This window comes from Schistocerca piceifrons, chromosome 5 (assembly GCF_021461385.2).
Source record: "Schistocerca piceifrons isolate TAMUIC-IGC-003096 chromosome 5, iqSchPice1.1, whole genome shotgun sequence".
Classification (NCBI taxonomy): domain Eukaryota; kingdom Metazoa; phylum Arthropoda; class Insecta; order Orthoptera; family Acrididae; genus Schistocerca; species Schistocerca piceifrons.
Genome location: NC_060142.1, coordinates 422,888,485 through 422,912,702, shown reverse-complemented (window position 1 = coordinate 422,912,702; position 24,218 = coordinate 422,888,485). Strand labels below are relative to the sequence as shown.

General features: G+C 39.9%; 1 protein-coding gene across 1 annotated transcript in view; it reads right to left on the bottom strand.

Annotated features, from left to right (window-relative positions):
• Window positions 1–24,218, bottom strand: part of LOC124799056 (S phase cyclin A-associated protein in the endoplasmic reticulum) — a 621,352-nt gene that overhangs the window by 499,767 nt on the left and 97,367 nt on the right. The window contains exons 11-12 of the mRNA XM_047262594.1: window positions 15,354–15,691; window positions 1,548–1,710 (exon numbers count right to left, since the gene is read on the bottom strand). Coding sequence (XP_047118550.1) covers window positions 1,548–1,710; window positions 15,354–15,691 — 501 coding nt within the window. The remainder of the gene's footprint in view (window positions 1–1,547; window positions 1,711–15,353; window positions 15,692–24,218) is intronic.

Here is a 24,218-nt window from a genome sequence, read left to right as displayed (position 1 = left end):
CTGAGACTGCAGTCTGTGTGTGTGTGTGTGTGTGTGTGTGTGTGTGTGTGTGTGTGTGTGTGTGTGTGTGTGTCGGGGGGGGGGGGGGTCAATTTTTGACAAAGGCCTTGTTGGCCAGAAGCTTATTTTGTGACAGTCTTTTTGTTGTGCCTATCTGCGACCCAGCATCATCGCTATATAGTGAGTAGTAACTTTTGTTTTCATAATATTGTTACATTCCATCCTGGTTTGGACGAGGACCACCTGCAGTCTGAATTTCATCATTTGAGATGTGTGTTCAGGGATGAACATTAAAGCAATGTCTTCAATGAAGGACACATCATGAATAGGCAAAAGAGGCCAAGCTGGTTATATTCCTCCCATAATGTGGAGCAATGATCAGCAGTGTAAAGCGCATGCTGCAGAGACACGGACTGAAACCACAGCTACGATCTTCCTCCAAGGTACAAGGTACGTTATGCCCCATAAAAAAAAGTGTAGGTCTTCGAGGTCACAGTGTGTATGGTGTCCTCTGTGAACATGGTAGCATATACATAGGACAAATTATTTGCATTGTTACTGGGAATTATACAGAGCACTTATGACATTTTTAAACAAAGGGAACTTGAAAAGTTGGCTATGGATGGAAATCACCCAGAAAACAAACATGAAATAATTTTAACAGAAACGAGTGGTACACAAAGCGGATGGGCCTCGAATATGGAGAAAAAGCAAAGATGGGTGCTTGATGGTTTCAGGGATGTGGGAGTGATGGCTTCAAACATTGAGCCAGTCCCATGTGTCACCTGATGTTACTGGTCTTGTGGTGGTCTGGAGCCAAACTTACCTTCCCATTCATCCACCCTTTGAGCCCTCTATGGAAGGTTCCAGACACTGCTGTCACACCTATATAAGCGAGAGATCATGCCAGCACCACCACTGCTCTTTATAATTGATGACGACTGAAAGCTCAAGTGTTCTATTTGAAACAATGTGGTTTCTAAAATGAGAATATATTAATTTATGAGCGATGTTGACCACTTGGCAGCAGGGTAGGCCACTGAGCTGAACATGTCACATTTCAAAGGTTGCTTTCCAGCCATGCCCTCTTGAAAAGTAGGTTTTCTGAATCACACAGGTGGGAATTGTTCTCAAAACATGTCCTCCAATCTCACAATCCTTCTGACATCAATCTTTGCTAGCCCATCTCACTCCCAACCCCAACAGTGTCGCGAATCCTCCCCCCCCCCCTTTTTCCATTCTATCTTGTCCTCATCCTCTTCCCAAATCACTTGTCCACTTTACTGTGTGCCACATTCAACATTCTTTACCAGGATTAGGAGGGACTCACTGGTGTCACATTCCTATTGTATTCCCCTCCTTCCTGTCTCTCCCAAACCCAACACTCTTCCTTCCCTTTGACCCTCCCTCCATCCTTGTTGTTCTTGACCACTCCAACAAACAAAACTGCTTTTGTTAGTTTACTGTGAGATAATTCAAAATTTAAAATATTGCCAAGCTCAAGGACAACTGCTGCATAAAATACTGTAAAAAAAAATGCAACTCACTTCAATCTCAGTAGACTGAAGTTCATGTATTTTTTTGCGAAGCATTTCCTCTTCTGCACATAACTCTTTGCTTTTACGAAGTTCTTCTTCATTGAATAAATGTTTCTCTTCCAGAATGTCCTCAAATTTTGATTCCAAAATCATTTTTCCATTCTCTATATTTCTGCAAAAAAGAGTAAACATTATTAAACAACAAGTAAATGTGATGCTGAAACAATTTCGTTTTAAGTAATAAGGAGAAATGTATTATTGTTCATCAACATAAAATAGTCTTCACAACATTTATAGTGATTATAGTGTCATATTCTATGCTTGTGGTGCAGTTAGACACAAACATCACACTAAAATTTATCAGAGCACCGCATTCATTATAGTTTTATTACGTACAACAGACAGGAAAGAGAGTGTCTACTCAAGAGTGAATAAAAGAAAGCCAAATAAAAAATGCGGCAGAGGAATGAGTGCTACAATACAGGACAGGCCAATAAGGGTCTTGGATAGCAAACTGGAGACATTTCTCTTGATAAAATTCTTCCTTAGGAACTCATAGTTTAAGTAATTCAAAATAATTATAGAACATACATAATTTTGCTATTAAACTGAATATTGTTTACTTATTTATTAAAAATCCATAGTGAAATATAATATGGATGAGGATAGATCATAACTCAACAAACAGAAAAGGCTCAATGGAAAATGAAATGAAATGTCGTGTGACGAGGGCCTCCAGTTGGGTAGACCGTTCGCCTGTTGCAAGTCTTTCGATTTGATGCCACTTCGGCGACTTGCACGTCGATGGGGATGAAATGATGATGATTAGGATGACACAACACCCAGTCCCTGAGTGGAGAAAATCTCCGACCCAGCCAGGAATCGAACCCGGGCCCTTTGGATTGAAGGTCTGTCGCGCTGACCACTCAGCTACCGGGGGCGGACTGGCTCAATGGAAGAGGACAGGGTACTCTAAGTTACACGTATTAAAAGTTGGTTTTGAACAATGTAGGAAAAGACAGATTGATACTTACTGTAAAGATGACAAATTAAGTTGCAGACAGGCCCAACTAAAAGGCACTTACACAGAAAAAGAGAAAAAAACACCATTCTTTTGCAGAAGCAAGCACACCTCATGCACATATAATACACAGCTTGGGCTAGAATGTGTTTTGGCTGGGTCTGCCGAAGTTGGCTGTCATGTGTGCATGAGATATGCTTGCTTGTGTGAATGAACTGTGTATTATCTTTTTCTGATGAAGGTTGGTGGCTGAAAACTTGTGTAAGTGTCTTTTAATTGTGCCTGTCTCTAACGTAATGAATTATCTTTATAGTAAGTAGCAATTTTCTACACTGTTTATATTCCTACATGGTGTTTCCATTGTTTGAAAAATTGGTTTTGATGTAACAAACACTTTTTGATACAGCATAAACTTGCATGAAACTATGTAGTTTTTTTCACAATTATTTTACTTTTATTATTCCAATTAGAGCCAGTGCACGATTGAAGTGTTCACTTTTGATTTTCTTTTTAGAAATTATACCTATCATTGCTAATATGTTTTTGAAATGTCAGAACCAACTTTTATTGGCAATGAAATAATAAATTTTGTCAGGGACAGCTTCCAGGAGGCAATCCCCCCCCCCAAACCCTGATGTAAGAGAATTTCTTCCAGACTTTTAAAAATAGCTTTTGAAACAAATGAGCTATCTTAAGTTGATGCAGTAGCTCAAAATCACTCAATTCATATGTAGTTTCATGTAAAAGATCCTATTTTAATCAATACTAACCAAATAAAACACCAGTAAGAATACATAGTTAATTACCCAAACGCAACACTTTGACAAAATCAGATTCATAATCCCCACGCCAAAAGGAATTATTTAATCAATAATAACAACATTTACTCAATTTCTTATTTGGTAATTTCATAGAAAATTTTGTTTTGGGTTTTTTTTTTTTTTTTTTTTTTTTTTGCCGTCGTGCCAATCTGGTTCAATCAGCACTTTTCATACAAGCTTTGCCCACAAACAGAACTGGCACTCTCTGGGGAACTTCCATTTTTAATATGATGTCTGAAATGAAATAGAAAATTGGCCTTCCTCTTAATTGAAAATTATGTAACATATGACCTGAATTATATGACAGTTGCACAGCTCAGTTAACTATGTAATGACACAACCACCAAGTACTATTTTAAAAAGCTTTTTCATAGATCGACCTGCAAGTGCAAAATAAATGAATGTTACATAACATTTTCTTGTTGTTCATTGGTAACACAACATTACAATAACCGAACATCAAGAGGAGATAAAAGAGACACACACATCCATTAGAATGAAGAATTATGAGAATAACCGATCGAAACTGATAGCAAAGATGGAAACTTTAAGAGATTTTAGCTCCTCTGGAGATGAATGTCATTCTTTTGAGGAATTGACCTTCAGTAAAATAAATGGAAAAAGAGGGTCAGTGAGATGATTCAACAGGAGAGAAAAAATATGCATAAAATAATAAAAAAAGATTCTAATGAATTTATCTCTACTTGAAATAACCCTAGTCCCATAATCCACCATTTTAATTCATCACTATCAGAAATAAAGCAAATACCAATTTATTTATTTTTGAGGCATATTCAATAGACCTATAAATGCATGTATAAGCAAGGATGTAGAATATGTCAAATCTTGTCTTTCATTACACAAAAATTGCTTAACATTACTCATAAAGATAAAAAGGAAGTTAACTAGGAGCTATGGAATATAAATAAGATTTATCTAGTAGCTAAGAAATGTATAATTTGTAGTATAATACAAAAAAAGTCTACTATAACACACAAAGTCAGCACAGTAGCAACAAACAGAAATGCAAGTAGTACAGGTACATATGTGGAGAATGGCCTACAGGTCTCTACTAGAACACTCATCTAGAGAAGAAAAAGTGTTTTCAAGCAAAAACTCTTAATTTAATTTATTGCCTCTTAGGGACTTAATATCACTTGGAAGTAAGTTGTCAGTGTCATCTCTATATGGCGAGTAGCACTCTATCCTTTTCATAAAATTGGAAGTAAGTTAAAAATTTTGCTGCAACTGCAGTTTACTCCTTTCCTCCAACTAGAAACAAAAATTCATTTCATAGTGTAGGTCACATTTCCTTTTAGTGTTATGACTGCTTTATATTTCATTTACACTGACAGAAAAAAAATCCAAACATCAAAAAATGATTAATGTACAATAATGAGATTTTGGGAATACATTTGTTTAGGAAACATATTCAAGTGATAAAGGTAGCAATATCACAGATTAATGTAGTTTGTGGGATGGAATTCCATGCCTGTTGCAATTGGTTGGCCAACACACGGACAGTTAATGCTGTTTTGAATAATGTTGGAGTTGTCATCCGATGATGTACCATATGTGCTCGACTGGAGACAGATCTGGTGATCGAGGTGGCCAAGGCAACATGTCGACACACTGTGGAACATGCTGGGTTACAACAGTGGTATGTGAGTGAGCATTATCCTTTAGGAAAACACCCCAGGAGTGCTGTACGTAAATGGCAGCATAACAGGTCAAGTCACTAGATTGATGAACAAATTTGTAGTCAAGATGCCTGGGATACCACGAGAGTGCTTCCGCCGCCATATGAAATTGTACCCCAGACCGTAACTTCAGCTTTCTAGCATACAGACAGGTTGGTTGCAGGCACTCAACTGGCTGCCTCCTAACCAACACACGGCTATCACTTGCACTGAGGCAGAACCAGCTGCCATCAGAAAACGCAAAAGGCAGTAGTTTTAGGGTCAGAGTAATGTACACTACAGAGCATCTAGCTGAGAGCTGCCCTTCAAGTAATCAATTTGTAACAATTGTGTCACTGGAGTGCCAACTGCTGCCCAAATTGATGTCGCAGATGCAGTGCAATGCACCAAAGCCGTACCCCAAACACGATGGTCTTCCCTCTTGGTAGTGTCACATAGCCAACTGAAGCCTAGTCCTCTCGCGAGTGTACATTCTCGTGACCACTGCTGCCAACAATCGCGTACAGTGGCTCCATTCCTGCAAAGTATTTCTGCAGTATCGCAAAACGAATATCCAGCTTCTAGTACCCCTATTACACAACCTTGTTCCAACTCAATGAGCTGTCGATAATGGCATCTTTGTCATGTTAAAGGCATTCTTGGCTAACATCAACTCACTATGTCTAATCTCAAAGGCAATAATGCTCACAACCGTTACGGTGCGTCATTAAAGCTAACCTGATTTTCCTTTTCATAGTAAAAGCAAGAACATGATGACTTTACTGAGAGTGTAGAACATACATTATCAGATGTTGAGAAACCCGCACAGAAAGAAATACAGATTGGCACAACTCAATAGTGCAAGAAATTACTCTGCTTAAGCAAAATGCATAAATCAGGGATGAATTACAATCTCTTGATTCATCACTGATTGATGCACACAGCATCAATAATGACCCAGACCATCCAACAATACCACAAGCCAAACCAAGCAGTCAAACAGAAAACATATCTGCTTCTGCCTCCCCCTCCCCCCCTCCTCCCACCTACAGCATAGTCTATGGACTTGGTACGCAGTCTGTGCTTGTAAATTCGTTACGGAAAGAGAAAATTCTGTGGGGTAGGGAATTTACTGTATTCCCACCTGATTAAAAAATCTATTCATACTGCTGTTTTCATACGGGATTTTTATGGTACTGACAGTGTTCTGGAACAAATGACATTGCATTCCTGTCTGCTGATCTGTACTGGGAAAAGTGGCATTGTGGGCCACAAAGCTGTGGAACAACGCCAGACTTATGATGAATTCAAAAAAGCTTTTCTGGTCAAGCAGTGGTCATGAGGGAGCAAGAAAGGCTAAGAAAATAAGTTTTCAAAGTTTCCAAACCTGAGACATATAGCAAGAAACATAGTAGTCTCATGAAGTTTTTCAAAGAATACTTAAATAAAACAAAATACTGAGACAAGGCGATCTCTAAGAGAGATGTCATAAGTCGAGACACAGAAAGACACAACAAACAGACTGCTAAACAATTAAGCTTTGGCCAAAAAGCCTTCTTCTCAATTAGACAAAACCCATGCGTGCATGCTCACACTTCACTTCATAATATTGTCATTGTTCCAAGCTGGATTTTCCATTGTTTGCTAGAGATGTCATAAGAATATTATAATACTAATTTCATTCAGGAGGCTGTGAGTAGCACAGCGCGTACATGCACACAACACACCAATAATTCCGGCTAGAGCAACAAATCGCATAACAATGACCAGGAATGCCACAGCTGATCTGATAACTGTTGTCACCTTCAGAGACATTCTTCAAAACAAGATCTTGCTCGCACTCTAGTAGCCCACACTGCATGTTGCTCTCCAGAAACACTGTTGTCAACTGGCAAGAAGATAACTAGATCACACCATCATCCATGGAGGAACAGACTTAATGTTCATTACCCACCCAGTTATCATCAAAATAGTAGTGAAAAGCAGAATCAACACCAATCAAATGGCTGGCATCAGGGCATGACAGTAAAGCAAATGCAACCTGAGCCTAAAATGAAATCGAAAAACTAGATGTGATGACTCTCTAGCTCTGCCAGCCTGGTCAAAGATGATGATAGGGATGTGACTCACTTTATAGTCAAATTAATATGGTATGACCACAATTCAGATAAGTATGATGCATTGTGCATCAAAGACAATAATTGTACAAAGGTATCCGGATCATGTACAATCTGCTGTACGTGCAATGGTTGCCGATTTACCTGTAACTGTAATCCTGGGCACAGGTGCTCAGTTAAGTATCGTGTGACCTGGTTTCTTTAGAAGAATTTGTCAGCATACAAATGTACAAACTTTCCCTGTGACTGGATGCTGGATCTTGGGGGCAGTTAGTACCAGATCTAAACCAGTGAAGTGACAAACACTGTTATGAATTGAAATGCAGGAAATGAAGCTAGAGCACTCATTCCTGGTGGTCAATGAATGTTCGGTAAGAATGGATCTATTATGTTAGAGGGACACTAGGATTGACCTCTGCTGGCCTCTTACAGTTGAAAGTATGACACAACAACATGGTTGCCAATTTGATTTGTAGTTATGTGGGCCATGGGTGCCTTTGCCAAACATTAAAAATACAATATTTTGGTGGGTTCATTGATAATGAACCACCAAATGCACTGAAACCACTTGCCATGCCCCAAGCCCACAGTACATAAAGCTAATAAATCTGATTACCTCAATGACACTGAGTAATATAAGTGGACAGATGTTTTGCAATAATTTGAAGCAGTATTTGAAGAAAGAGCTGGAGTAATATGGTGATATGAATGTAAACTGGATGTCTATCCTCACAAAACATATGTCATGCTTCCTACAGTATCCCCTAGACCAGCATTTGACTGTTGCCAAGGAGATCAGGAATATTGTATCTTTGGAAATTGTGGAACCCTCTCAGAGCTCATATCTAGACTATTATTAAAAGTTTCGGCTGTATCTGACTTTGTGTAGATGCCAGAGGTATTAATACAATATGTGTTCCCATACAAACTTGGCCAGAAAACGTCAATCAGAGGATTCAGAGTTTTTATGTAAAATTCTTGACCAGCTTTGACTTTCGGTATCATACTGGCAGATTACCTTGGAAAAAGAATCACGCAAATACAATGCTTTCATACTTTCTTTTATTGGACATTTTTGCTAGATCATCTGCTTCAAAGTGCAGATCTCTCCTGTTTTCTCGAGAAATTTGTGCCCTCATATTGGTCAAATGAGTGTCAGAAGGCCTTTGACTGCATAAAACAAGCTTTATGTAGTGCAAACATTCTTTGGCATTCTAACATGAATGAAGACTTTTGTCTGGCAACAGAGTAATCAAAGCTCGATATTGGTGGCTGTTTATTTCAGATTTGTAACAATGAAAGCAGGCCTGTGATATGTACCATAGATTTTGGCAATTGCTTATTGACCAGCTGTGAGTGATCATATTGCACCACTGAGTTAGATGTGCTTGCCATTGTATGGGCCTTCGTGAAGTCCCACTTTTACCTGTATGGACATCAGGAATATGACTTCAAAATTATTAACATTCCAGGCAAATTCAACATAGTAGCTGATGCATTTTCACATCTGCCTGAAAATCTTGATTAGGTGCCCTTGTATACTGATCACAAAAGTGATGTCAAAATATGCCTCATGAACAATGACATTAATTGGCAGTATTTCTTGAAGACGTGCAAAAACATAGGAGATGCACACGATTTCGCCAAATGTTGACAGAGAATAAAGGAACAGTTGCTCCACAAACCAATCGAATCCCTGGATGCAAACTATCAAATACACAATGATGTATTATTCTTCCATCATCTGAGACGTGGTGTTCACTCCACCTGAGGCTGAAGAATGTGTGACCAGGTATGCCCACCATGCTTATGGACAATTTGGTTTGGTAAAATGTGCGAAGAAACTGGGAGAGTATCACTACTTTACAAAGCTGCTCACAAATGCATAAAGACTTTTGCATATGTATCTCCTGTGTAAGAAGGCAAACCATTTAATGTCTGCTTGAAAGGCAAATTATACCCAATTCTACAAACCAAGCTGCTACAGCTTGTACCAATTTACCTTCACAGTCCTTTGCCGAAAATTAGAACACAATGTAAAATATGTGGTACTTCTTTGTGATGTACTGTATATACTCGAATCTAAGCCCCAATTTTTTCAGGTTTTTGGGATCCAAAAAACTGCCTGCAGCTTAGAATTGAGTGCAAAGCAAATGGAAGGTCTGAAAATTGGTGCTAAGAGCTGTCACAACTAACTTTTGCTGTTGAATACACGCAGTGGTACACTGTCAAGTTGTTCAGTCGCAAAGATAAATACTAAGGCCACAACTAGAAAAAATTTAAAAAAAAAGATTGAGGATGAGTCCACTCCTTGAACCCCACTGTTGCAACTGTACCTTCATATATTCTACCTACTTTGTATCTCATGTGAACCAACATTGCTTCAATCTCGAACTGTGCCTACGACATTTTCCCCCTTAAATCTTTATTCTCATTTTTTGGGTGTGACTTAAGATTCAGATACCTTTCTTCCTTGAATTTCAAATCTCATTTTTGGATGCAGTTTAGATTTGAGTGAAGCCTAGATTTAAATAAATACAATATTTTCTAAGTTTGTAAGACGTAAGGTACTAGAGTACAGCTACAACAGAGATCATTATCAAACATATATTTAGGGATTTTATTCCCCAATTTGGTAAATCTGAATCCATCCTATAAGACAATGTAAGTACGTTTATAGGCCATAAATGGAAACAGTTGTTGCAAGAAGAAGTTATTAACCCTGCACTAACTTCAAAATACCACCCACAAATCAATCTAGCTGACCAGATCTTCTGCGAATTCACTGTGTTCATTTGCACTTTTTTTACAATTGACACAGTTTGTGGTTTTTATATCTGTCCAGTTTTGAGGAAGTTATGAATAACTTATGTCATTTATCTAGTAATTTTACACCATGTGAACTTATGCTTAGAGTATTAGGTAACGATTAATGGACTAAACCCACACCAAAAATACGTAGAAGAATAATCTCCTGGGAGGTAAAAGTTCAGTGGACTGTAGTTACGCTTCCAACAAAGCACAATAATGCTGGTAGTATTTTAACTGTAAAGTGTCCTTGACATGCACTGTAGAAGTAGGTGACCACATTGTAATACAGTCACCCAAAAGCTATTTTTATTAAGTAAAAGGAATAGCAAATATCAATTATTTTACACTGGGCCATTTGTAATATCCAGAATACTGGACCCTGTTGATAACTGTTGGTTATTCACACACTGGTAGAATTAAAGGCGTATATCCTCTTCAAGGCATGAAGATATTTCATGACTGAAAAATAAGCAGTGCAATGCAATGCATTCTCTCATGTATGTAAAATAATAGGATGTTTTCACAATTTCATTTTGTTTATGTATGTACATGTCTACTTCGATCTTAAGTATGTGTATCTTTATAACCTTCTAGGTGTGCTATTTCATTTATGCTTTGGTTTAACCTAACACATCAGAATTTAGTATCTATTCCTTAAAATATGATCTATTGATGAGTTATGCTGTAAGTGTATTAGGTTCATTTTTGGAGTATATGTGCTCATTATTAATTCATGTGATAGCAGAATGCCTGCATAATTCTGTCGTCTTTCTCATTACACATGATTTAAACTTGTGGTTTGCTGAATATTTCATAATTAATTTTTACTGAATAGTCATGACATACTGCATTACCTCATTCATCTTCAGGGTAGATTACAGTGCCTTCAGCACTCTTACAGGGTAGGTTCTTTGATTGCAGATGAAATCGTGCATCTAATCATCACCCATCCTGTCTTGGTGTGGCAATGGGATTTCCATATTTTGTCTCTTTAGTTCCATCTGTAGATATGTGTTGTAACTCTTGCAGGCTCTGAGGCATAGTTAGATTTAACTGAGGAGAACCCACGAGAGTTACAACAAAAAGTTGTCCATAAACTTTTATTCGGATGGATGACATTACTGATGCATGAAGAAACAATTTATGTTAAATGAACAAAATGTGGACACATTTCACATTGAGTGTATGAAATTCTTTAGTTTGAGTGTAAATAAACATTACTAACTGCAAACCAAATCCAGAGGGCACATTGTGACTAGGAGTTTTACATCAAACAAACGGCCAGACATGGAACACCACTTCTCTCAGGGTGCCGTCCCTAGTGAATTCTATTGATATCACTAGAGGGCTCTGGAGCATCTAAACATTATGAGATGAGCATCTTTATGGGTGTTAGGTGAACTATCTTGTAAAGTGGACATTCTGTTGCCACGTCACTGGGACAGTGGCCATCATGTGATGCCTCACGTGAGCCGCATATATTCCACATACTGCCGCCACTTGGTGTCTTCATTGTTCCTGTGCTCTCTTAAGTCTTCTGCAGAAGAAAAATGAACGTTTCTATCATCACGAGAGGCCATTGCATCACAACGACACTGCCAAGAGTCGTGCATGCGCACCATGGAGAAATTTGAAATGATGTTAACTGCACAAACTAAATAATGACACTATTTCAAAATAGCATAAGTGCAACAATTGGATGACATTGGGCTCAGCTTTTGTCCATGTGAATTCTAGTGATTAAACTCCAGACTTGAATTAAAGAACTTTAACAGGAGTCACAATCATACATAACAAGGACGTGACTGTATCAAACTGAGTTCTATTAATTCTACTTGCATATTTTGTTCCTCTCAACGCCTTTACCCACACCTGATCCTCTGTTATAACCATGCACTAATTCCACTCTCCTCCAGGAAGAGAAGTACATTTTCTTTACTAATGCCTGTGGTGCAATAAATTTTTTAACTCTTTCATTTACAACTTCTGAGTCCGGAAACTCCACTTGCTCCCAACCTGCTGTGTGTAGACTCCATCTTTGAAACCAAACACCCAATTGGGATGATGATCCATCGTGTGGTCATATTGTCCTATACAACATAACCAGCAGTACAGCAATGAAGAATGTCATGCTCAAAGTTTAAGTGGCTTTTCTTTGAGACCACAGGCAAATGCTGCTGAGATGTGCCTTTTCCACTACTAAAATGAAAGACAATTCATTCTAGAGTGCATATGATGGAAAGGAATGGAGATGTATGAATTCTAATGAGCGTAAATGCTGGCTAAGCAAAGTGTCACCAACCACTGTACAAAGCTCAATGCATCTCAGAGCTAATAACTCTTGTAACATTCTATAAAAATCTTGAAACAATTCTGTAATGCATATACTTATTGTAAACTTGTTCTGCTGAAATGGTCAGTAGGGAATTTTGTAAATCACTCTCATAGATCCTTATTGATTGACAGACTAAACTAATTAATTACATTATGTTTGAATATTTCTCTTTGAAAAGAAAATCAATTATTTCAAGACTGTATTAAATTAACTGTTCATGTGTTATCCCTCCTTGTCATGATGAATTAGTGACAAACTTATAGTTGAGGGGTCCATAAACTCACAGATATAGTTGTGTCCTTGTGAACTGACTCCGTGAACAACATTTACCCATGTAACTGACAAAACGTGAAGTTTGTGTAACTGGTATTAAAACAAATATTTTTACAATGTTTCTAAGAAAAAATAAGAAAAGATATACAGAACAATGTAGTGTCCTCTGCACCTTGAACATTGATAAGAGTAAACTATATCTGGCAGTGACCTAATAAAATAAATAATATGCCACATGTAAAGTGATTCAAACCCTGTTTTTTTGGCTGCCTGATTCAACTATTTTCAACACTCATTTAATTTTCCTCTCGACAGCGTATACTGAGTTAAACAATATCTCTCTCTCTCTCTCTCTCTCTCTCTCTCTCTCTCTCTCTCTCTCTCTCTCTCCTGCTTCAGCCATGATAGAGTACAGACATGACTACATGGTTGTACATAGTTATATGTATTAAATAACCTTCTTAATATTAATATACTGCACTGTAAAATTGGCCTTGGTTAGCAGCTTCTATATGAAGATTGATATGTTCATTAAAGGAGAACAAATTTTTTGATTAAAAAATCAAAATCGAAGTCTTTTTATGATCAACTTTATTGAATAACCTTCAATTAAAACTTTTGTATTGTTTATCTTATATGTTTCTATAATTAAGAATAGTTACAATCCGAACCTGCATTTGTGATACAAAGTCCATGCCGATTTTGAACACATGGCAAAACATTTAATTACATAAAAGTATCTATAAAAATTTAGTAAGTAATAAGTTAACATACTGCAAAAGACAGATCCCTGTGGAATTTCATAACGTACATTCCCCAGTCAGACTCTATCCTTCCTACCTATTTTTTGTTTGCATCTTAGACCATTGTTTGCTGCCTGCCCTATAGATACGATTTTAAACAGTTATTGTTCATCATCTGATTCCATTGCAACTTGCTTTCTCAAGTAGTATCCTATGACTGACACAGCTGAATTCTTTTGAAAGACCGCAGAAAATATCAAATGGCAATGAGGTTGAAGTGTCAAGGTGCCTCACAGTCCTGACATATAGCAATTTTTCAATGACTCAGATAATGCTGTCAAAAGGGAGGTAGTACAATAATAATCACTTTTTTTTTTTAACTGGCTTTACAATTGCTAATTTCAATCTATATCAGCTACAGAATTTTTTGGTTCCCTTTTCTGACTTTGACTCTTGTTCTGTGTCTGTATCAAAAACTGGTAGAATTGAAGCTGTGAGGATGGGTCGTGTGTCTTGCTTGGCTAGCTCAGTCGGTAGAGCACTTGCCCGTGAAAAGCAAAGGTCCCGAGTACAAGCCTCAGTCCAGCACACAGTTTTAACCTGCCAGGAAGTTTTGTATCAGTGCAAACTCTGCTGCAGAGTGAAAATTTCATTCTGGAATTAAATTTTACATACATGTTTGTGGGAATACACTTATGGCCAACCTCGTTCAAGCAGCAAACTTGGATGACACTTTCTTTGACAAATTATTTGCATTTCTTCTTCCATGTCTTCTATGCAAAAGGAAACAAGAACAACCATCAATTAGTACTAGTCAAAGACACACTTCTCATAACACCAGCATTAGAGAGGTCCTTTTGCAATAAAATTTTTTATTGTTTCTTAAAAGATGCACACTATGTCAATGATGTTGCAAATGCAGGAGATGAATTCAGGCAAAACTTGTTTACTTGTCATAAAATAAACTATTCAACTTCACAACTGTTAACAACTTTCATTCTGAACACTATTTACAAAATTCTACATCAATTTATCATCACTGCTAGTTTGATAATCAACCATGGTTGTATGTCCCAAAGCCTCCACAACAAGTAATTGATTCTGCATAACTCAAAATATAAACTGTTACCACCAGTAGTCTTATATCCAGCACAAAAACTACCATTTTCTTCTTACACCATGTCAGCATTGTACTTTTATCACCTCTGCTTGACAGCTGAACAGCTGTTTCAATAGCACATTGCTATTCAACGAAGTATCCCACAGTGGCAGCCTCGCTGCTATGGACATATCCCTGCACAACTTCCTACCCCCAATATAAACCTGCAGTGCTTCATCTTATGATTTAGGCTAAAGTCACACTTACACAACAGTTGTTGCTCATTCGTGAATCGGACACAACAAACCATTCATGGTTATGAATTCTATCAAATTGCCAATAGCAGATTTCATTGCAAACTTTTTTTTCTTAGGCTGGTCAGAAAAAAATCAAAATTAAAGTTTAACATGTTATTCATCTGATCAGAACTACTCCATTATCTAAAATAATAATCTTGTCTGCAAAGGCTTACCTTGGGCACCCTCCTGTGATGGAACTGGACATTACGAGTTAACAAAATCAGTTTTCATCACTCTAATCTCTACCATAAAATACTAATTCTACACACAACATTTTTTTGTATCTGCAAACATCCTACATGCAAGTCCTTTATTACGCATTCAGTGACAAAAAATTGCTCTACACAAACAACTGGCAACACTTTATGTATTTTAGATCCATCAATGATACTTAAAAACAAATCTAAAATATCTTAAGTAATTGTATGGGAACTGTGGAAACCAAGGCCAAATGAAGAATTGATAATGCAATTATTTTGCTTAACTCCTGAGTATTTCCTAGGCAAACCCACCTTTCATGTGGCTAGCTGGAAAACACTATCTTACCTCATAATACTGTGTACGAATAAGGTGTATAAAATGCACATAAATCAATCATTAGTTTCAAAAAACTTTACCTTAAGTTCTTAATGGCTTCTGTTGTGTGGTTACTGTCATCCTCATTTGAAAGTGACAGCTCACAATCAGTATTTTTTGATTCAATTGTAATTTCAACTGAAACGGGGCCATCGATCGCTGGTTTTTCAGAATTTAACTTCTTCTGAGAACCTGAAGATTTGCTTTTCTCTTGTACATGATTACTGCTCTTTCCATTATGAGATTTCTGCTGCGTATTCACGTCCCGCTCTTTCATTTTGGTAAATTTTTTTGTCTCAGATGCAGTTCGGAAACTGCTTACATTGTTTGTCTTCTTCCGTTGCTCCTTAACAGGTGTCAGTTCAGTGCTGGATTCAGCCTATAAAATATTTATTGGGGAAACATTAGATAACTACATAGAATCAAAAACCAGAGCTTCCTCAGCAATTGCTGATATAGAAGTGGCCAGAAAAGGACTGATAAACCTGCAAGAAAAAGGAGTGATCAGGACAAGAAATATAAATGGTACCTCAATTACCTTTTCAACACTCCTGCCTTGGGAGAAAAGGCTTCAGGCAACAGGGAACAATAAGTAAAACAAGTTCAGCTACTGGAAGGAAGGAAATATCATTTTATCATAAGCAGTGAACAAGAGGGTAATCACAAGTAACAGAAAATTTTATATACATAATTTAATTTACAAATTAGTAACAAGTACACTCACGCTCCTAAATTAAGGATAATGCTGATACATGGTGAAACAACACTCTGGTGGGCAGTTTGCTGGTTTAAATCACCTCAAGGTGGGACCATGCATTGTATTTGACCTGCAGTCATCACACGGTGGCACTGGCAGCAGTCCATATAAGGAGAGGTGTGTTGGTGTATGTCAGAGGACGGTGCAGTGAGTAAGTGTGCAGACATTTTCAGAGATGCTAATGGTGACTGTGTGTTGAAAATGGTTCAAAGAACACATATTGATGACGTTATGAGAGGTAAAATATTAGGGCGACTGGAGGCTGGTCAAACACAGCAGGCCGTAGCATGGGCCCTCCGTGTGCCACAAAGTGTGATCTCAAGATTATGGCAACAATTCCAGCAGACAGGAAATGTGTCCAGGCACTACAGTACGGGACGTCCACAGTGTACAACACCACAAGAAGACCGACATCTCACCATCAGTGCCCACAGACGACCACGGTGTACTGCAGGTAGCCTTGCTCGGGACCTTACCGCAGCCACTGGAACAGTTGTCTCCATAAACACAGTCTACAGATGACTGAACAGACATGGTTTACTTGCCCGGAGACCTGCAAGGTGCATTCCACTGAGCCCTGGCCACAGAAGAACCCGTAAAGCCTGGTGTCAAGAACAAGTACATGGTCATTTGAACAGTGGTCCCAGGTTTTGCTCACAGACGAGTCCAGGTATAGTCTGAACAGTGATTCTCACCAGGTTTTCTTCTGGCATAAACCAGGAACCAGATACCAACCCCTTAATGTCCTGGAAAAGCACCTGTATGAAGGTCGTGGTTTGATGGTGTGGGGTGGGATTATGATTGGTGCACATACACCCTGCATGTCTTTGACAGAGGAACTCTTACAGGTCAGGTGTATCGGGACGTCATTTTGCCTTTTCAGGGTGCAGTGGGCCCCACCTTCCTTCTGATGGATGATAACACACGGCCCCACTGAGCTGCCATCGTGGAGGAGGAGTACCTTGAAACAGAAGATATAAGATGTATGGAGTGGCCTGCCTGTTCTCCATACCTAAACCCCATTGAGCACATCTGGGATGCTCTCGACTGATGTATAGCTGCACATCTTCAAACCGCTATGACACTTCAGGAGCTCCGACAGACACTGGCGCAAGAATGAGAGGCTATACCCCAGCAGCTGCTCGACCACCTGATCCAGAGTATGCCAGCCCATTGTGCGGCCTGTGTACGTGTGCACGGTGATCATATCCCATATTGATGTCAGGGTACATGTGCAGGAAATAGTGGCGCTTTGTAGCACATGTGTTTCGGGACGGTTTTCTCAACCAATACTGTGGACTTACAGATCTGTGTCATGTGTGTTCCCTATGTGCCTATGCTGTTAGTGCTAGTTTTGTGTAGTGCCACATTGTGTGGCACCACATTCTGCAATTATCCTTGATTTATGAGCATGATTGTAGATACAAGGAGGTAACACCGACAACACTGTTGCTCTTCTGTTTCTAGTATCTTTCCCGTTCAACCCCAAAGGTATAAATACTACATATACACATCCCGACTGAAAGTATCCAGACACCCCCATGCAGTGCAGAATTGACCACTAGATGTCACAAGAGGTGGATCCGTCAGTATGAAGGATGATGGGGAGCTTTGTGTAGTCAGTCAAGAAGCAGTAACAGCAGGAATGGTTGGTCAGAAGCGCTCAGTGAGTTTGAACTTGGGCTGGTCATTGGATGTCACTTGAGTAACAAATCCATAAGGGTCTTTTCAAACCTTTTCAAGCTGCCCAAGTTGACTGTTGGTAATGTGACTGAAGAGAAAATGTGAAGGATCAACCACATCTAAAACCAAGACCAGTTAGACCTCATATACTGATGAACAAGGGTCATTGAGCATTGCAGAGGGTAGTTGTAAAAAGGCATGAAATCAGGAGATGGAATCACTTTAATTCCAAAGTGCTACAAGCAGTCTGCTAGCACAATGACTGTGGGCAGGGAGTTAAAGAGAATGAGCAGTTCCGCATATGAGACATTTTTGCAGTCATTGCTTACAATACTTTAAGTGGTGTAACGAGCAATGCCAGTGGATGTGGGATGACTGGAAATGAATAATCTGAAGTGACAAATCGTGTTCTACCCTCTGGCAATCTGATGAAAAGGTTTGGATTTGACAGATGCCTGGAAAATGTTACCTATCACCATACATAAATGAATGCATTTTACAGTACTGTGTACTAAGTACAGCAGAGGAAGAGTTCAGAAATGATGAATGACTGTAACATATATTTTGGAAGATAAAAAAGTCTACTCACCAAGCTGCGACAGGACCGGGTAAAAAGAAAAATTATAAAAGTTAAGGAAATGTGCATGCTTTCAGAGCCAGTGGCTCTGTCTTCTGGCAGAATGATTGGACGGGAAGGAAGAGAGATGAAGTAAAAGAACTGGGGAGGTTTAGAAAATTGGGAGATTTGTAGAAAAGTTGTCCATAACCCCAGCACAGAAGACTCTCACCAGACAGGATGAGAAGGAAAGACTGATTGCTGGGGACTGCACAGGATGAGATTTGAAAACCTGAGCGTTTAAAGATGGAAGATAGGGTAATAAGCAAAAACAGAGATTACTGACAAAACATGCTGCAAGAGTTTACAAGGGTGAAAAGCTAAGAGCATTATATGTAGCAGAGGTGAGGGGGGAAGGGTAAGACAAGTCAGAAAATAAAAGGTACAGAACACTAAAAGGGAATGAAGAAAGGAATAGTCGACATAAAAGTTTTCTAGGTACAGTACCGCGTCATAATGTATAAAACTATTGCTGCTACTGGTACCAGTAGACCCTGAAGAAGCTGCTGCAACCGTGGCCGAAATGTTGCTGTTTCTCCAGCAGCAGTAGTTTCACACATTATGACACGGTACCATACCCAGAAAACTTTTATGTTGACTGACTCTGGCTGCGAAAGCCTACGCAGTTATAGGAGAGGAATAGTTTGACAAGAAATGCTGCGCCCAAAGAAATTAATGTAAACTAACACCAGGTAGGTGGCGAGAACTGAGGGCATGTTACACAAGTTCCCGTCTGCAGAGTTCTAAGAAACTGGTGTCAGGGCAAAGAGTCCTCATGGCACATGTGGTGAAACAGGCACCAAGGTCACAACTGTCATGTTGTAGAGTATTTTGGTTGCAAATATACAACCTTTGCCTAGGCCCATTTATCCTAACTGATAATTTGGTGGTAGTTATACCAATGTAGAACAGCAATCAGTGTTCATGTAATAACTGATACATGCCGTGTCATTTCGCAGGTGGCTCTGTGGACGTCAAGGGAGCGATGATCAAAATGTCATACAGAATGGACCTCACTTCAGGGCATGATTTTAGGAAGTCATAGTCTTGTCGAAGCAGCTGGTAAATACATTCAAGACCTAGATAGTACTGAGAGACAGGAGGTGTGCTCCTAAGTCTCTCTCTCTCTCTCTCTCTCTCTCTCTCTCTCTCTCTGCCCCCCCCCCCTTTTCTTTTGAGGGATCAGCAATATTATAGTGGTGGGATAATTACATCCAGAGGCTAAAGTGAGAATGGTGTTGTACTGCTGTAACAAATACATTTGCCATGAATGCTAAGGCTGTATAGGAGGAAACATTTGACATGGAAAGGTTGACAACTGTAAAAATATAAATACTGTTGTTTGTTAGTAGTTTTAAAGTGTGCAGAATTGTGTAACAGACTCTTGGTGACTTCCTAAGCTCATGGCTGAAAATGAGGTCCACTCTGTCTGCCATTTTGCCGGCCACACCTAGAATAGTTTTCATCACTCCTTCAATCTCCACAATATCCTTGTCAGATCCTATGTTCCCTCTGCACCCATTTCCCTACCCTACAGCTCCTCCCCTATGACTGCCCCTCTCTAAGACAAGCTCTATGCACCCTCCCACTACCACCTATACCAACCCTGTAACTGGTAAAACATATAGTAGCAAAGGGACAGCAATCCTGTGAAATGACCCATCATACACCAGTTGTTATGTAAACACTGACTAGCCATCTACACTGGTACAACTACCGTCAGGCTGGCAGGATGAATGGGCATAGACCAAGTGTGTGTACTGGCAACATACAATATCCTGTTGCAGAGCATACTCTACAACATGACTGTTTTGACCTCAGTGCCTGAGTCACCACATGTGCCATATGGATTTTCTCCCAGACACTAGTTTCTCAGAACTCTGCCAGTGGGGAGTGGTGTAACACGTCTTCAGTACTCGGCATCTGCCTGGACTTAACTTGATTAATTTCTTCAGTCTCATAATTTCTACCCACTTCCTTTTAGTTTTCTACTACATATTTCATTTTCTGACCTATCTATTGCCCCTCCCACCTTGACACTCTTATAAACTCTTGCACCATGTTTTGTCAGTAATCTCTGTCTTGCCTATCACGCTACCTTCACCTTTAAGCTCTCAGGTTTTCAAATCATCCAATCCAGTCCCCAACAACCAGTTCTTCCTTCTCGTCCCATTCATTAAGTCTCCCCTTTCTCTGGGTTCTGGGCGCCTTTTCCAAAACTCTCCCAATTTCCTAAAATGCGTCAGTCCTTTTCCTTCATCCCCCTTCCTTCCCCTCCAATTCTTCTGCCAGAGGAAGGAGCCACTGGCTCTGAAAGGTTGTGTATTCCCTTAACTTTTATGTGTGTTTTCTCCTGCTGGCACTTGGTGAGTGGATGTTTTATCCATCCAATTGGATTATATTTTCAAAAACTGATTACTTTCATCAATTTTTTGTATCAGTATGGCAATGCTTCCTGTTCATAAAGCAGCATCTGTGAGGCATTGGTTTGTGGACAGTAACATTCTTGAAATGAACTTGCCTGCCCAGAGTCCCAACCTGAATCCAATGGAGAAATTTTGAGATGAGTTAGACCATCAACTTTGCTCCAGATCACAGTGTCCAACATCATTACCTTCTCTGGTCTTGGCTCTTGAGGAAGAATGGACTGACATCCCCCACAGAAATTAAGTTTCCAGCATTGTTCAAGCCGTCATAAAAGTAAAGGGTGGTCACATCACACACTAATGTCCACTAACATGACCCTGGATACTTTATATTTATTATATGCTGCTATTTACTTGTGAGGAAACCCTTCAGAACACTGCAAAAGTTAGTGTGTGTGCATATGAAACACAGTGAATGGTCAAATGAAAATTGAGATAGTCTGGTAGGGAGGACATAAAAAGGACTTTAAAGGAGAAAGAATAACAATGCAGTCAGTTCAGTCATAGATATATATTGTTTATATGTGAAGGCAAAGCGAATATTTCTCAGCTTGGCAGTGAAAGATTTGTTTTGTAGTTCAATAACTTTTATTCTCGTACTAATCTACATTTTTATCCACATTTTTACAGTGATTAGTTTCCAGTGATTTACAAGAAAGAAAACTGGCGTTCTATGAATCACAGCGTGGAATGTCAGATCCCTTAATTGGGCAGGTAGGTTAGAAAATTTAAAAAGGGAAATGGATAGGTTAAAGTTGGATATAGTGGGAATTACTGAAGTTCAGTGACAGGAGGAACAAGACTTCTGGTCAGGTGAATACAGGGTTATAAATACAAAAGCAAATAGGGGTAATGCAGGAGTAGGTTTAATATGATGTTGTTGTTGTGGTCTTCAGTCCTGAGACAGGTTTGATGCAGCTCTCCATGCTAACCTATCCTGTGCAAGCTTCATCTCCCAGTACCTACTGCAACCTACATCCTTCTGAATCTGCTTAGTTGTATTCATCTCTTGGTCTCCCTCTATGATTTTTACCCTCTACACTGCCCTCCAATGCTTAATTTGTGATCCCCTGATGCCTCAGAACATGTCCTACCAACCAGACCCTTCTTCTTGTCAAGTTGTGCCACAAATTCCTCTTCTCCCCAATTCCATTCAATACCTCCTCATTAGTTATGTGATCTACCTATCTAATCTTCAGCATTCTTCTGTAGCAACACATTTCGAAAGCTTCTTGTCCTAACTATTTATCGTCCATGTTTCACGTCCATACAAATACTTTCAGAAACGACTTCCTGACACTTAAATCTATACTCAATGTTAACAAATTTCCCTTCTTCAGAAACACTTTCCTTGCCATTGCCAGTCTACATTTTATATCCTCTCTACTTCGACCATCATCAGCTATATTGCTCCCCAAATAGCAAAACTCCTTTACTACTTTAAGTGTCTCATTTCCTAATCTAATTCCCTCAGCATCACCAGACTTAATTCGACTACATTCCATTATCCTCGTTTTCATCTTCTATCCTCCTTTCAAGACACTGTCCATTCCGTTCAACTGCTCTTCCAAGTCCTTTGCTGTCTCTGACAGAATTACAATGTCATCGGCAAACCTCAAAGTTTTTATTTCTTCTCCATGGATTTTAATACCTACTATGAATTTTCTTTTGTTTCCTTTACTGCTTGCTCAATATACATATTGAATAACATCAGGGATAGGCTACAACCCTGACTCACTCCCTTCCCAACCACTACTTCCCTTTCGTGCCCCTCAACTTTTATAACTGCCATCTGGTTTCTGTAGAAATTGTAAATAGCCTTTCACTCCCTGCATTTTACCAAGCAGTAAAGGGAAAAAAAAGAAAAATTTTGAGTAGGATATAAAATGTAGACTGGGAGTGGCAAGGAAAGTGTTTCTGAATAAGAGAAATTTGTTAACATCGAGTATAGATTTAAGTTTCATGAAGTCATTTCTGAAAGTATTTGTATGGACGTTAAATCGTGTAGACAAGAAGAGAATAGAAGCTTTCTGTTATAACATCAAGTTTAACACATAACGACACAACACATATAAGTCACAGAGTAAGTTGACAAGCAAGACATGTGTACACATTAGCATTCGAATGAGCACTGAGTCCCAGTCTAGCGGCCGCTGCTCGGCTGGCCGCTTAGGTGGTGCAGCTGCTGCATGGCTGGCAGACAGCGCCACACGTAGAGGACGCGCGTAATTGCGCAGCGGCGCTTTGAATGATCGGCGAGTCACAACACTTTTCCCCCCTTTGAAATTGTTGCACTGGTCTTGATGGAGGTGTCCTGGAGATGGCTAACGTCCATAGGCGTTGTTTGACTCGCCGTAAAGTCTCGAGGAGGAGGCTTCCCGTACGGATGGAAGTGTCCCCGATGATAACGGGTCGAGATGACAGGAGACGTAGGGGTCGAATCTGCTGGGGCCCCATGCACCAATCTGCCCGTTGCGGCAAGTCCAGTTGATATGACAGGAGACATGGGCGATGCGTCGGCATTCGTTGGAGGAGGAGGCGAGTAGATTTGCTCTGACAGAGGATGGTCATCCAGTTCCTGCATGGGCACGTCTCCTGGTGGCATCTGTTCTTGTGCTGGCATCGCGATGACGGTGAGAGGGCTGCGTTGTGAGCATTGAGAGATGCCAAGATCCCAAGTGTCAGGTAGAGCCAAAGGTGGTGTAGCGGCATTCGGAACAGGCGTTGCTGGCACACGAGGCCAAAGCTGGTCCGAATGACGCACTGCAACACCGGTGTCCATCTGGATTTCATACAGGTGTCTGCCACGGTGTCTTAAGATGCGGCCCGGGCTCCATTTTGGCCGCCTGCCATATCCCCGTACCCAGACAAGGTCGTCGGTGGTGAACTGGCCAAGTGAAGGCACCCGCGGCCGTGAGGTGGAAGGCCGCAGAAGATGGAGTAGCATGCGGGGCTGTTGGCTATGTAACAGCTCAGCCGGGCTTAGGTCACCCATGGGGGTGAAATGGTAAGACGCCAGAAACTGGAGAAGCGCATCATCAGCAGCAGAAGAAGCCAGAAGTTTCCGCACCTGAGCCTTAAATGTGCGGACCAGTCGTTCAGCCTCACCGTTGGATTGTGGATGGAACGGCGGGGCCGTGTCATGCATAACGCTGTGATGAGCACAAAAATCCGCAAATTCGGAAGAGGCAAATTGCGGACCATTATCAGTAGCAAGAGTAGAGGGGAAGCCTTCCAAAGAAAAACTGCGGGCGAGAGCACTGGTGGTTGCCGCGGTGGTAGGCAATGTGCAACAAACAATGAAAGGAAAGTTAGAGTAGGCGTCAATTACGAGGAGCCAATAAGTACCTAAAAAGGTTCCCGCAAAGTCAGCATGAATGCGCTCCCTGGGCTTCTCAGGCGAAGGCCACAGTGACAAAGATGA